Source organism: Rhinocladiella mackenziei (assembly GCF_000835555.1).
Source record: "Rhinocladiella mackenziei CBS 650.93 unplaced genomic scaffold supercont1.7, whole genome shotgun sequence".
NCBI lineage: Eukaryota > Fungi > Ascomycota > Eurotiomycetes > Chaetothyriales > Herpotrichiellaceae > Rhinocladiella > Rhinocladiella mackenziei.
Window position 1 is genome coordinate 522,001 of NW_013550598.1, and position 14,508 is coordinate 536,508.

General features: G+C 51.1%; 4 protein-coding genes across 4 annotated transcripts; 1 reads left to right on the forward strand and 3 right to left on the reverse strand.

The window, feature by feature from the left end:
• Window positions 1–369: 369 nt before the first annotated feature.
• Z518_09017 (uncharacterized protein) lies at window positions 370–4,608 on the reverse strand (the record flags this gene model as incomplete). The annotated part of the gene is made up of 8 exons (XM_013412974.1): window positions 370–980; window positions 1,036–1,713; window positions 1,764–2,055; window positions 2,118–2,316; window positions 2,366–2,472; window positions 2,522–2,594; window positions 2,663–3,388; window positions 3,434–4,608. The coding sequence occupies 8 exons, from the start codon at window positions 4,606–4,608 to the stop codon at window positions 370–372; spliced, it is 3,861 nt and encodes a 1,286-aa protein (XP_013268428.1).
• A 260-nt stretch (window positions 4,609–4,868) lies between these two features.
• Window positions 4,869–7,921, forward strand: Z518_09018 (uncharacterized protein; the record flags this gene model as incomplete). Its single annotated transcript, XM_013412975.1, has 4 exons — window positions 4,869–5,120; window positions 5,178–5,698; window positions 5,754–7,132; window positions 7,224–7,921. The coding sequence occupies 4 exons, from the start codon at window positions 4,869–4,871 to the stop codon at window positions 7,919–7,921; spliced, it is 2,850 nt and encodes a 949-aa protein (XP_013268429.1).
• A 1,186-nt stretch (window positions 7,922–9,107) lies between these two features.
• Z518_09019 (uncharacterized protein) lies at window positions 9,108–11,106 on the reverse strand (the record flags this gene model as incomplete). The annotated part of the gene is made up of 6 exons (XM_013412976.1): window positions 9,108–9,677; window positions 9,785–10,101; window positions 10,185–10,256; window positions 10,325–10,471; window positions 10,513–10,830; window positions 10,902–11,106. The coding sequence occupies 6 exons, from the start codon at window positions 11,104–11,106 to the stop codon at window positions 9,108–9,110; spliced, it is 1,629 nt and encodes a 542-aa protein (XP_013268430.1).
• A 1,125-nt stretch (window positions 11,107–12,231) lies between these two features.
• Z518_09020 (uncharacterized protein) lies at window positions 12,232–14,289 on the reverse strand (the record flags this gene model as incomplete). Its single annotated transcript, XM_013412977.1, has 1 exon — window positions 12,232–14,289. The coding sequence occupies one exon, from the start codon at window positions 14,287–14,289 to the stop codon at window positions 12,232–12,234; it is 2,058 nt and encodes a 685-aa protein (XP_013268431.1).
• Window positions 14,290–14,508: the final 219 nt, after the last annotated feature.

Here is a 14,508-nt window from a genome sequence, read left to right on the forward strand (position 1 = left end):
GGGTGTTAATATTGATGAGGTCTCAATATTGCAATATCATGTAACCTCCAATATTACGTGTCTTCCGATATTGTGTGCCGTTGTCGCGGTATCAAATCGATCAAACTGAGTGCTCTGAGGGCCGCCTCCACAATTCGCCAATCTATATTATCTTTATCAAACTCTTCAGTGAAGTCTCGTTGCGAGCGCTCTGCGTATATGGTGGATTCCAACTGGCCAGCTGAGTTTGCTACCTCTGCGCGCTGCCGGTCGTCACTTGCTCTCGAGGGCGTTCGTTCTCTTTGCCTTCTGGAGCGACGGAAACAACAAGGCCTCCGATATTGATGGTGAGAGGGCGACCGTATCTGTTCATATAGCCTTCAGGAGTGGTCATGTCCACTCTGCAGGAAGGGTTAGACTGGTCTTGGTGCGCCTGCAGTCTCGGTCACGCCCAGAAGAATCTTCTGGCCTCTCTTTGTCGGGAAACTTGACGGCGTATTTCTCCACAAACGCGTCCTTGAGAACCTCGTAGATGAAACTGTATTGCATTTCGTTCATGACCATCATCATACGCTGCTCGCGCAGCTTGTTCACTATTTCTTCAATGACGTCTTCTCCACTGTCCTCAGAATCTTTCAGCATGGGTGTAGATCCCTGAATCAGTCTTCCAGTCTCGAGCATCTCCAAAAGGAAGTCCAAAGCAATCCAAGTGCCAGTTCGCCCGACTCCAGCACTATCGTGAATGACGCGGGGGGAGTCTCCTGCTAGGGTCTTTGAGATTTGCATCAGCTTGACAAGTCCTCTCTGGTCCTCGGCTTCGGGATTCCCGAAATCTGGCCATTCGTTGAACAAATAATGATGTATGATTTTAGCGTCCTCCCCGATCCTCAAGTGTAATGTTCGAACCTCACAGCTGATATCTCGATCGTAATAACTGGAAAGTAACGTGATGGTACACTCGTTTCCAGCACTGCTTCTTTCCATCTTGTTAGGCTCGATATCTGTTCCCACTAGTCAGCATCGGGGGAGGCTGTGTGTAAATTAAGGGAATGTTACCAGGAATCTTTCTGTGAGGCTGTTCGGTAATGGTGGTTTCATCCTCGCTTGCTCCGTCCTGCTGTTTTTCGCCTCCGTTCGTAGGTGTCTTTTGCAGCGAACGGGCACTGGGCTGCATGTCGCTGATTGACTTGTGAACAGCTGTTTTGTCCTCATCTGTACCATCCCCTCTCACAGATGATTCCTCTTCTTCGGGCCTAGGTGTAGATATAATCATTGTAGGATTCTCCATATCATTCGGATAATATTGGCCGCACTTTTCCTTGTTGCCTTCGAAGAGCCTGGTAAGCATTATGATGACCCCAACGACTCCAGACGACTCCTGTAGGACCATGTGCCAGAAGTGAAGTAACGTTCCATCCTTGGGTCCTTGCGTGGCAATGTAATTTCTCTCTAGTCGGTTGGTTGGCAATGGCATGGTGCTCCTCCCTTCGCCATCCACTGCTGGTATATTACTGGTGAGGATGACAGGAGATGCATTGATGTAGTCCGAACCATCGATGGGCTTCTTCAATTTGACTCTTGAAGCGTCCCAGGGCTGCACGTTACCGTAACGGTTCCTCTTGATCACTTCGAGTGACCTGTCAACCCGAAATAGAGACGTTTCCGGGTTCTGAGCCGCATGATGGAGACGGTATCGCTGCTTCCACTCCAGGTCTTGAAACGTGGATGATATTTCTTCAGGTAAACACGGTCACTATACGTCGATTCGGACGGAACAAACTCACCTGCTCGGCTTTTGTTTAGCCATCTCGGCATTTCGACAGTCATCTGCTTCGGAACTTCCTCCGGCTCGCGTTCATCCGACTCGCGACTGCGCTTCTGCGACTTAGGCGAATCGAAAACCAAAGATCGCTGCATTAAACTAGTACCCTCTGCGATCGATGCAGCATCATTGGAAGATGACGGGCTATGCCGACTCGAAGACGGTGAGGGCGGTGGTAGAGAGGAGGAATCGTCAGGGCGTATAGAAAGGCTCGGAGGCGATTTTCGTCCACTTGTTTGGTGGAGATGCAATCTCTGTAGGAGTGATGAGCGTTGGGGTCCTGATAGAGGATCGACTCCTTCTTGGCTGCACTTACTTGACCCATTTGGCCAGCGTTACCGCCCATGCCAACCTCCATGGCCTGATTGGGATTGGCCGCTGGCTGGCCTTGATTCATCATGCGCTGAGGCTGGTTGCTGATCGTTTCGTCTGCCGCAAATCCACCACCTCGACCAGGATCACCCTGTCTGTTGCTCTGAGCAGCATGAACTACTCGAATCCGGCGGCCGTCGAGCCTGAAAGGTTAGTTCCGGGGTGCGATTAAGATCGAGCTATGTGTCTCACTGTGCATTGTTCATTCTCTGGAGTGCTTCATCGGCTTCCGCTTTAGTTGAGAAGCGCACAAAACCAAAGCCTCGGCTACGATTCGTATCTCGATGTCTAACGACAACCTAAGGAAATATTAGCCGCCTGATATTAAGGCTATCGTTATATCCTTACAGCCTCTTCTACCTTGCCAAATTGTTGGAACCTTTTATATAATGTTTCGTCGCTTGTATGCCAGGCAAGACCTCTGTGGTGCGACTATGTTAGTCTTTGTCCAGAGTTGCGTTTGTAAAGACTTCGGGCACAGGCACATACCCAATGAAGAGCCTAGCCGGCAGTCGAAGTTCGCTGGTAAAGTCTCTCTCTGTGTCCAAATCGACCTCAGTGAACACCAATGGGCCTTCGACATGAAAGCCTTCCAGGTCCCGGTCTGTGTCAGTCGAAGCGCTGCTCGAACTGGAATTCATGCTTTCATTCTCCGCGAAGTACTCCTCATTCTCAAAATAGAGACTCGCTTCGTCGATAGTGCTGTTTTGCACAGCTGGTGCTCCTGGAGCGTCCGGTGTCAAACAATTATTCAACTCTAGCCACAAAAGCACCCTGTTGCTTGATTCTTTCACCACGCTAGGATTCACGATGGGAGCGTCCGGAGCCCATGGAAGGGAAAGTAGAGCAAAGGTATGGATATGCTCGGCGATGTGATCTAGAGAGGATCGACTGTCTTCTGCCTCGTCCTTTGAACATAATGGACAAGACAAATCGGTGGTCGAGAACGTTTGCAGACATGCATCAAGCAAAGTCGGAATCTGCTCGACAGAGATGTGCTCCTCATGTTTCTCCTTGATGTGATTCGATAGAGATGACTCATCCTCATGTTTGACATCATCGGCGCATATCAGGCAAGTCCAAAATTTGTCAGTGGAATGCTCTTCCCCTTTCATATGTTCCATCCAGGCTTGTCGTGTGACGAAGGTGGCGTGGGGCGTGGGACAGTCATTGTCAATGCACGTATATGGGCAGATGTCTTCTGCGAGGTGTCTCCTGTATATGATTAGCGACATCTGTACAGTAGGCAAGCCACTTTACCTCCAGCGGCTGCCCAAAGAGAATCCGCGATCCAAAGTCTGGCAACAACAGGGACACTTAAAGAACCTGGTACCTGAACGTGTCTTGGGCGGATTAGGGTAACGAACCCGCAGAGCAGTCGAGGTTATCTGAGAATGTCGGCCTTTGGTCTCCCTGAGGATCTCTGTGGCCGATTCGAGTCGGGTCGCAGTTGAGTCGTCAGCGGCGGGGTTCAGAGGCACATCAGAGAGCTGTCGCGCTGCAGGAAGGTCATGGCGGCGTGGGAGTAACTCTGGTTGCGCATTCTCGTACAGTGGCAGAGTCTCACATGGCTCCGCGGTGGGCACCGAAGGTTCAGTCTGAAGAGTTTGTCTGTTCCCGAGCAGTCTCTTTGAGTGCCTTTGAGCATATAAAAACCGGTTTCGTCTGATGAGATTGGTCTCAATCAGGCGCAATTGGATAGGACTCAAGCGGTCCCGATTGTCCACGGAGGGATCCAGAGGAATGATCTTCGTACTCGTACACGTTAGTACCCAGAACTTGAGGAACGTTTCCAGGCTCGAGTGATCTGATCGCTTAAAACGTGAATCGGCCTTTTGTAGGCGGAGCTGGCTTCCTGCTCGGCGGACAGCGAGGCTGAGGTTGTTCAACTGATCCAAGATGGAGTCAACACTCATCATGGCTTCGGCGAGTCGACCATTGTCATGGTCGCCAAGATCGTCCAATGATGAATCCAGGTTGGACTGGTCAGACCATGGCGATGGTGACCTTGATGCTCGGCGGTTTGGACCTGGTCGTTTCCGTGGGGTTCTGCTCCTTTGCTCATGGTCTGCCACAATGTCGTGACTGCGTGCCAACCACTGTAAATGTTGCTCAAGCTCATCCGCGCACTGATGGAGACCTAATGTCAGACACTCTTCAAGAAAACCTATCAGCATTTGCAAAAGACGGGTGAAGATAGTAAGGAGCGTAGGTCTTCCGCTAAGCCTTGCATCCAAAGATATTTTGTCCGTCTCTGTTGCGGTAGCGCCAATTCCCGAAGCCCAAAGATTGAAGTCAGCGAGCCTATTCTCCGCCCATTCGCGCTCCATGAGGAGCCGGATATCTAGGCATCGCGTTAACAGCTGATGGCATCTCTGCGTTGCTGAGGAGATGTTGAGTTCTGTAATATGGCCGTCGAGCCCATTCTCGGCCATCGAGGTGTACCAGGATTGGTGACTCCAGGCCTCTGCTGAATCGAAAACAAGTGTGATGCGATGGACAATCTTTGAAGGGAGACGAGGTAATGATAACGGCAACATTGCTAGCGAAATCTTAGTGCGGGGCCTTTTTGCGGTGCTAACCACTTGGTGCTTCCATCTGTCAGCGAGCCGGAAGGCTAAGAGGAGCCACGTCTTTGCCCGTAAGTTACCATTTCCAACTTTTCGTACACTTCGTCATCTCATCGTCGAAGGCGATGCCGACCTCCGTCGCATTTGAGGCTGCGGCGGATGTGGATTTACTGGAGGCCGCTCCAGATGCTTTGATCGCCATTGCGGACGTGGCCACGTTGTTGGGAATCAAGAGGCTGGACCGAAACTTTGGAACCCTCGGTGGAGAGTTAGCCGCCCTTTCTGAGGTCTTGGAAAAGCTCGACAGCACCCTACCGGAAGACAAATTTGAGAGAAGAATCAGAAAACTTCTCAAGGAGCTTGCGCGGGCCTCCAGTGTCCGTGAAACTCATTTGATATAGGTGGGAGATGCGGAAGCTGATGTGTTTTGGCAGTGGCACCAGAAAAGGCCCCGCGAAGACTTTTCATCGTTGTTCGATCTTGTCAAGACATCTCGAGTTCACGGTCATAGCAAGGGTGAGATTGAAGCTGAAGCAGGCTTACTCGCGTATGCTTCGGAGGGCCGACTTCCCAAGCTCATCGCCCTTGTTAGAGGGTTCGCTAGTCGCCGGTCCGAGGCTGTCGCCACACAGCCTCTCCAGGCTTCGGTGGCAGCTCCTAAACATCCTAGTATCATCAACAAAGCCATGTCACAAAACGAATATCCCAAACACGTCAGCAAACAACTTTATCAGACGCTGTGTAAATATTCAAATTGCCAGTGTGATGAAGATGGAAGCATCCACCCGACAGCCCCTACGCAAAGGAAGACGCATCTCTCCCGGTTGCGCTTGAAACCTTTCCGCGACGTTAAGGAGAAATTTGTTTGCTTTGACATGGTATTTTCGTCGCGCCCTGCGTTTCCGTCGCTCTTGCAGGGAATTGAGTGGCAGCACATGCAATTCCAAGTCTCGAGGTAAGTCCAGTCCACTCGACTACTGACATCGGGCAGTCGCTGAAACCCTGAAAAGTGAAAGGGCAGGGAAGAAACGAGCCCGCTTTTCAAATCCAGAGAAAAGTTTGAGCCTCCTTGAGCAGCAAACTGTGTCCACAAAAGAAGCTCAGCTATGCCAGTACATCAAGTCTGCGTCGGGGTCTCAGATATGCCTGAGAGTGCATAATGATCAAGTATGGCTGCTCGAGGACTGTCTACCACTGGAAGCACATGTGCTCGCATGTCCGTCGCTGTCTCTCTCGGCGGCTTTACAGACCGGACATCTGTCGAACAAAATGAAGGTGATTCTCGCATATATTATTGCCAGATCCGCCTGGGAGTTCTACGATTCCGATTGGATGTCCAAGCCCTGGAGCGCTGACGACATCCACTTTCTCCAAGAACACCCGAATGAGATTGACGGGCAGCCCGTAGTCTCAGTCAACAGGCCATATTTGGCTGTGGAATGGGGAAAGGACCAAACCTCCAAGGACGATACCAGCACTCTTGTCGGGAAGATCCACCGGTATCCGAGAGTGCTGTCGCTAGGATTGATGTTAATTGAAATTGGCACAGGCAAACGAGCTAGAGATCTCTTTCGGAATTATCAGACGAATGTCAACTCAGACTGGTTGTCTGCGAAAGAGTTCTTGTCCAAACCGACTCCGTGGGAAGAGTTCGACTACAGGAGCTACTGGGACGCTGCTCGTAGCTGTGTGAACAACCAATTCTTTCTCAGGGCAACCTCGAGCGTTGGCGGGCATATGGTGGCCGATATCGAAGGTAGGCGTCGAATGATCCTTGATGATGTTGCTACTCCCTTGGAAGATCTACTTGCTGGAACCGGATGGATGCACGATATCTGGACACTCGGGCCAATGAAGCCATCGCTGGCACAGCCAGCCTCAATCACCCTTGCGTCTTTGGCAAAGAATGGTGACATCTCAAGGGGTCACACTAGTCAAACGTCTCGAAGGGCAATTGTCGCACCCCGGGCCAAGCCGATACTCGAGCCAGCGTTCGAAAACCTTTCCATCTCAGAGCCTACCACTCCGCTATGTCCTCGCAACCGTCTCGGCTTCGAGATCGCGATCATCTGCGCCCTCCCTACTGAGGCAGATGCTGTCATTTCCTTGTTCGACGAGCATTGGGACGAAGGCAGTCGGAGATACGGCAAGGCCGCAAGAGATCCCAACGCATACACTACCGGCCGCATCGGACAGCATAACGTTGTCGTGGTCCACATGCCGAGTATGGGCAAAGTCAGCGCTGCCAATGTTGCCCAGGGATTGCATTCGAGTTTTGAGAACATTCAACTTGCAATTGTTGTGGGAATATGTGGTGGCGTGCCGTATGCAAGACGTAACAAGCAAGAGATCTTCTTGGGAGACGTTGTCATCAGCCGGTCACTTATACGTGAGTCTTCCAAATCCTAAACCATGCCCTTTTCGACGGTGTCGTTGTTATCGTTCTGTCAACATCGATACAGGCTAACGAAGATCCACAGAGTACGACTTTGGAAGGCAATATCCTGGAGAGTTTGAAGCAAAAGATAGCCTCCAAGGCGGGTCTGGTAAGCCATCGGCGGAGATCCGTTCAATGCTTGCGAAGCTCGAGACGAGTCATCATCGCCACCAATTGGAGCTCAACACCGTACAGCTTTTGAATGATATTCAGCGTATAATGAGAGGGTCGGCATATCCTGGTCCGGAGAAAGACAAGTTGTACGCATCAACCTCGCTGCATCACCATCATGTAGTTGGAGAGTGTCACACGTGCTTGTCGGAAGGCTCTACACGCATTTGCACGCACGCCTTCAGAAGCAGCTGCGAAGACCTCGGCTGTGAAACCAGCGGGATTGTGCGACGCATAAGACTCAAGAATGGCCCCGTGCCGTCAGGCCAATTACCAGCGGAAGCATATCCACCGTCCATACATATCGGCAATATGGGATCCGGCGACACTCTGATGAAGTCCGGGACGCATCGAGACGAAGTCGCCCAGAAGTACGACATTATAGGATTCGAGATGGAAGGTGCTGGCATATGGGATTTCTTCCCCAGCCTGATCATCAAGGCAGTATGCGACTACGCTGACAGTCACAAGAATAAAGATTGGCAGACTTATGCGGCGGCAACAGCTGCTGCTGCCGCGAAAGCATTCCTCAAAGAATGGAGGTCCGCGAGTGCGTCATTCTTGGAGTGAATGTATCGTTGGCAACTGATTGCGACTCGAAGCTCGACTACCACATCTCCACGAGAGAAGGATCTCTCGCAAAGGTTATCCTCTCATTGCATCCACCCAAGACTTGGCTGTGAAGTAAGGAGACAATCGTGATGTGACGGAGGATGGTTGGTGGCTGATTCCGTCAGTGTTCCGATCTACTAGATCGCTCGCGATCGACTCGATCGCGCTCTCGGCATTCCCAATTGGGTATTCCGTCCCTTTCCCCGTGGTGCTTGTGATCTCGCTGTCGCCTCTAATCGGGATAAGTAGCTTCTTCTTGCGGTATGCCCTTCCACCTCCGCCTCTTTGCTGACCAATGATGTTGTTGACTCACCAGTGCCTCAAAAGCTCTAGCATCTCTATTGTGTACTCCGACAGTCTATTTCGTGATGGGGTAACAGTCAGCTTCGCCTGACTCAACACTCTTTCCAATTCAGCTGACAGTACGGGTATCGAGAGAAGACCGAGAGCTTGCTGTTTAATTCCTGGCTCGATATTGGTGGCATCTATAAACCAGGAGATAACGTCGTCAGCGTTTAGGAAAGCGATTTGTGGACCATTGCTGATGGTTTCTCTGTGTAACGACGTAGTATTCGCATGTCTATAAAAGAAACCTCAGTACCTCGACAAGTAGATAGAGAACAGAGCATTCAATACATCTCGAGTTGCACCCAGTTTGACATATTCACACACTCACCGCCACTGATCGGCGACGGATACGACATCCGGATCTACTAGATCCATCGACGACGCGATCGAGAACTACTAGATCGGGACACTGCCTTGATCAGGTGGCACAGATATTGTATAGGTGTCAATTTGTCGAACATGGAACAATCGTGCTCATGTACAGTTCGTTAGTGTAGATAGGATGCTAGTATATGATCGAGTACATATGTACAGGTCACTACCAAGATCTGGTCCTTTTCCTGCAGGTTCGGGGATTTCTCCATCCAAGGTATTCATTCACCCAGGACCAGATGTAGTTGTATGCGATATTATTCCCTTCTCAAGTACTATGCTTCTTCGTCGTCACTCCTAAGGCTGGGGAAGTATTGGCGCTCTATGTCCCATGGAGTATTCACCCAATCCTAGGTACTTTTAGATGGTCAAATATGGACATTACACCCTAAATAATAATCTCTCCTCGTAAGCACGATCTGCATTATTTGGAGCTCTGCTTGATAATCTCGGCACCTTTCTCCGCAATGGCGAACACGGGCCCTGCAATATTACCTCTGACAATGACATTCATCACGCTGGCATCTACGACTCGTAGCCCCTCAGCACCATAGACCCTCAACTGCTCATCGACAACACCTCCCAGCTCTAACGGCATCATGGCGCAGGTGCCGGCGGGGTGCATCGCGGTTGGAACCGTATTCTGCCTCATGTACGTCACCCACTCCTCTCGAGATGTCGTGTTTAGACTGGGCGATGTTTCAACGGGGTCGAACTCTACAAGAAGCGGCGACTCTTCGTTAATGTAGCGATGAAATCGTGCCAGCTCTAGCATGATATCGAAGTCGGCTGGGCTACTGTATGTGCGGTAGTCGACGATGAGCTCGGACTCAGGAGCAGAGATGTTGATGTTGATGCTGCCGCGACTCAACGGATGTTCGCATGTGAAGTAGTTGACAGGCTCATCGCCCGAGAAGTAGTGACTGTAGAAGACTTCGTTGCTAGATCGAATAGTTTCGGCCCATGCAACGAAATCCGGATCGGTAAAATTATCCTTCGGTTGGCGCTCAGTCAGCTTCCACTACAATGGCACGAGGCTCTGTGCTACTTGCACTTAATCTCAAAAGTGAGGGTGGTATGGTCGTGGAAGTTTTGCCCGACACCGGGAAGGTCGACCTTGGTCTCGATCCCAGCGCTCTCCAATAGCTTACGAGGCCCGATGCCGCTTAGCTGTAGAAGTTGGGGGCTGTGGATGGTCCCCGCAGAGAGGATTACTTGTTTGTTCACATTGACTGTGGTGAGGTCGACGTCTTCACGGCCCGCTTCGTTAGGTCCGAACACAACGCCAGTGGCTTTGTTTCCGTCGAGCTCAATCTTGTGAACCTTGAACCATATAAGGAGTTCATAGTTTGCTCGGTTCAGACCATCCCAGTGAGCCGTCCGCGCATACGATCTATTCCTGGAGCCCTTCGCGTCCACTGCAAATATCGACGTCAATATATCCTCTCATTCAAGGAGACTGGGATTTCTCCGGAAAAGAAATGTATAAAAATTGGCTCACTGTAAGTCGGGTACCAGTAGACGCCACTCTGGCCTGCTCCGCTGTCTCCTGGGACCTCCACACCTGGCAGGTCTGTGAATACCTCAAATTGATACCCCGCGAGCTGTGAATCAGCACCATCTCCCAAAGCATGCAGTCACAGCGGAGACGCTCACTAGTTCCAGGCCATTGAAAGTACGGCCATCCTGCATATAATCGAGAGGTAGTGCCCCAATAAGATTCATCGTACTTGAGGCCGGGCATTTGGTCCATAGTTTCTTGAGATGGTGGTTGAAAATGTAACCCCCCTGAAGATAGGATATTAATAACTGGTATCGTAACTCTGCACTGAAGAAGAGGCGGCTCGCCTTTTTGAAGTACGGCAGGATTCCATCCCAAGACCAAGGAGAGCCACGACCGAAAAAGCTGCCCCATCTATCATAGTCTTTCTTTGTGCCCCGAAGACACTGCATGCCGTTGAGGGCAGAACCGCCACCCACTACGCTTGCCGCGTAGACGATAGATTCCAGGTTGTCTAGCTCCTTGTTTGGGCCGGAGGTGATATTGTAGAGCCACCATGGCTCGGCGCTCCATGTGACACGGTCACGAACATTGTTGATTTCGTCCGAGTTTGCTAGCTCGCCATTCTCAATCACAAGTACAGTAGCTGGAACAGAAGATGAGCTACGGTGCGTGCACGGACTGTTGCCACGGGGTTTTTCGTGGATGCTGACTTACTCTCGCCATCTTCACTAAGTCTGTCTCCGACGGTCAAGCCTGCTGTACCTCCGCCAATGATCACATAGTCGTAAGACTCTCTGAGAGTTTCTGGCCCGTCCAAAATTCGTGCCTGGATCTTTGGAACACTAAGAGCCACAGCAGTTGAGCAGCTCAGAATCGCCACTAGACTAGCTAGTAGGAGAGGCTGAGAGCGCTGAATCATGTTGACCATCGAGCGATGGCACAGCTTCTCTTTGAAAAGTGGGAACAAAGTCTGACTGATACAGTGCCTCAGGTGTTGTGCCTTCATTATCCGTCGCAAATACTACCAAAGGCTCATAAATGCCCCACCGGGGTCACCAGCCTCGAGGCCCAGGTAACCCCATACCATTGGCTATAGCCCGATATCCCGGTGGTCGAATCCCGTAAGTGCTTTGTAGATCCCCCGAGAATACCGAATATCAACACTCCATCAGGGCTGACACGTACATGCCGAAGCCCGCTCTTGGCGTATTGGGAGGCTCCCTAGGCTACATGGTATTCTCGTAACGTTGCAATGCTCCACTTATTATGGATATGACCGTTCTTTTTTGAGGGGTAATCTGGATTCGTTGTGCTTTGATAGCTAGGCACGTATAAAAAAGGAAAGGCCCAAGGCTACAAGACCTTATGCACAATAACAGTCCGTATTTTTGCTGTTTGGTTTCAAAAAGCGCCAACCATGTCATTCGAGGCCAAACTTGTTAGGTGATCGACGAGACCTCACCTCAGCACCAACTCTAGAAATAGAGATAGTCAAAACTCAAGAGCCAATGGACACCTGTCATATGTACTAGCCAACTACCGGGAGGATCTCAAGTCATGTTCAACAGGTCTTCGAAGCCGGGAAATCCTATTCTGGGCTAACCTAGCCTGACTGCTTGCGCCTACTGTCTCGACCCCCGGAAGCACTTCGACAAGGCAAAAGTCAAGGTGATCGTGAAATCGATGGGGACGCAGGAATATAAAGACAAACTGACGAAGAATGCCCAAGACAACGCTGGGCTGTGGAGTAGTTGAGTCGCCGCGGTTCTGGTTTGACAGATGGGGAAGGAAAGAGTGTGTCGCTGTTCGGAAGTGATCGGTGGCCGTATGTGTGGGATTTCTTGGACGTGAAGTTTGAGGATGTAAGGATTGTGGATATGAAAAGGGAGGGGAAGGCGAAGTTGTGACGCACCAGGAGGGTAGGCATAAGATAAGTGACGTCTGGAAGATGAGAACGTGGACTTTTTTCTTGGCTGCTGTTTCCCCCTGTGTGCAATACGGAACGATTCTTTTCACTCACTTTGTTTCGCTCGAGATCCCAATGTTATGGTTTTCCGTGAAGGACCAAGCATGCTTCATACTTTCCGCCTTGGAGATCATGGAACGCCGCAGTTCCCGATCGACCAGGAAGAACCACAGCCCGTTTGACAAGCCGAGCACCGTTTTCGACCTTGGCGACTGTAACCTGGCCTCCGTCTCCCGCTTCATACGTAAAAACAACACTCCCGGTGGTATTCTCAGGAGTCTGAAAACTCACGCTGACACCACCATTCTCCAAAGCAATGACATTCACCTCGAACATACCCAGACTGGATTGAAAGCCTGTCTCGGCACTGTTTAACCCACCCAACTGAGGCTCAATCTTCCACGTCCGTCCTGCCGCGCTTGTCAGCTGCAGACCCGCGGCATAGAACGTCAATGCGCTGGTCGGACCCGTGGCCCAGCCGTGCGCATGCGAGATGCGTGGATCGTTGGTATACGGCGCGTAGTGCAGATCGCCGTTGGTCGAATATCCTTCGATGAATGTGGAGTTCGTCATACGCGGGTCGTCCAGCATGAAGTCCCCCCACATGCGTTTCATCAAGCTTACGGCCTTGCGAGGTTGGCCGGCGAGGTAATGCGCTTGCAACTCGAATCCGGAGATAAATGGGGAAACGGTGGCGCCGGCTTCGGGAGCGGGAGCACCGTAAGGGCCCCAGCGGGAGGCAAGGGCGGTCGAGATATTGACGTTCTGGGCCGATGAAGTGGTCAGATTGGAGAGGATCGCCCATGCGTTGCCATCTTGTGGGTGAAGGGTCGTCAATGGTACGGTGTCATTGTCGCGGTAAAGATTTGCAGCGGAATCCCAGAGTCGAGTGTTCGCCGCCTGCTTGATGCCCGCTGCGAGTCCTGTCCAGGCGGCCACAGAGGTGTCATTCAAGACACTAGCAAGCGTTGTTCCCATGTTGAGAGTGTAGTAGAGAATGGCGTTGGCTTCAATGTTGTGGGCACCCATTCCAAATCGAAGCCAGTCAGCTGACGAGGTAACGTTGGCCATTCCGGAGGAATCGATGAAGCTGGTCGAATAGTTGAGCCCAAACTTGAATTTTTCCCAATTCTGAGATAGATATGCCTTGTCACCGCTGTAGAGATAATAGTCGTAAATACCGATGAGCGAGTAGAGATGATATGTGAAGCTGAACGTCTGGGTTTCTTGAGCAAAAGGCGTACCGGCATAGGGGAGTGCTCCTGTCGATGAATTTTGTAGCCGCAGAAGAGAGTCCAAGGAGTCTCTCACGGTGGAGAGATCGTTGGTGGACACGAAAATGGAAGGCACCGCAATGGCCATATCACCTGGCCACACCAGTCGATCGCGTTTCGCACCGTCGACCAGAACGCTCTTGCCGGCCGCAATGGTATAATTCGAGAACCATGTTAAAGGAGTTCTCACTGTGCTGCTTGAGTTGATGGTTCCCAGGTGGACCAATGAATTACCGGTCGTAGGATCAATGGTACAGAGGTCGTTGGTATAAGCGCCAGCATACCAAACTCGATTCAATTGCTCATCATTGGTGTGAAAATAGCCAGTGTAGGCTTGCAGGCTAGCAGCTGATCTCTGAGGAACTGCGGTAAAGTAAACAGAGAGGTTGGTGAGCGAGACTTCTCCGCTGGAATTGTGATAGACGTTCAGATACCGGAAACCTCCTCGCTGATGCTCTTTCGAAGCTTGACGGCGACCGGTACCTGAAACCGCAAACCAGAGTGCTTGGTCGATTCCTGCATCGGCCGTAGCATCGCATCCTTCACTGTTGATCCAGAGCGAACTCTCAGTGAAGCTGATCCCAATGTACTGGTCACGAGCATTGGTACTGGTGTTAAAATTGAATGACACTATGCCCGCGATATTTCTACCAAAGTCATAAGTCGCCGCTGACGGACCGGAAAAAGTGGCGGATCCTCTTGCATTCACCAAACTCATGCCATTCTGGACGGTGCCATTGATATTGTAGACCGACGCAGGGTATAGTGTCCGAGAGGAAGGGGTAAGAATATACTGTGCATATCGAATTGTAGAGACCCTCTGGGCTAGGAAGCAGAGGACCAGCACGAATAACGAAGACATGATGAGCGATAGTCCATCGGCAACCAGACGAATGTCGGTATGGCCCGGCTTCTATATCCCAGGTTCGTGGCAAAGTTTGGCCTTTGTCGTGACACCCGATATTCGAGTATAACTGTTTGGGCTTAGTTCGGGCGAATTGAAGCCGAATGTGAGCTGTTCATGATTGGTTGCCTTTGCCGATCATCATACCTAAACTGCGGGGGTAAAAGTTTGTAGACC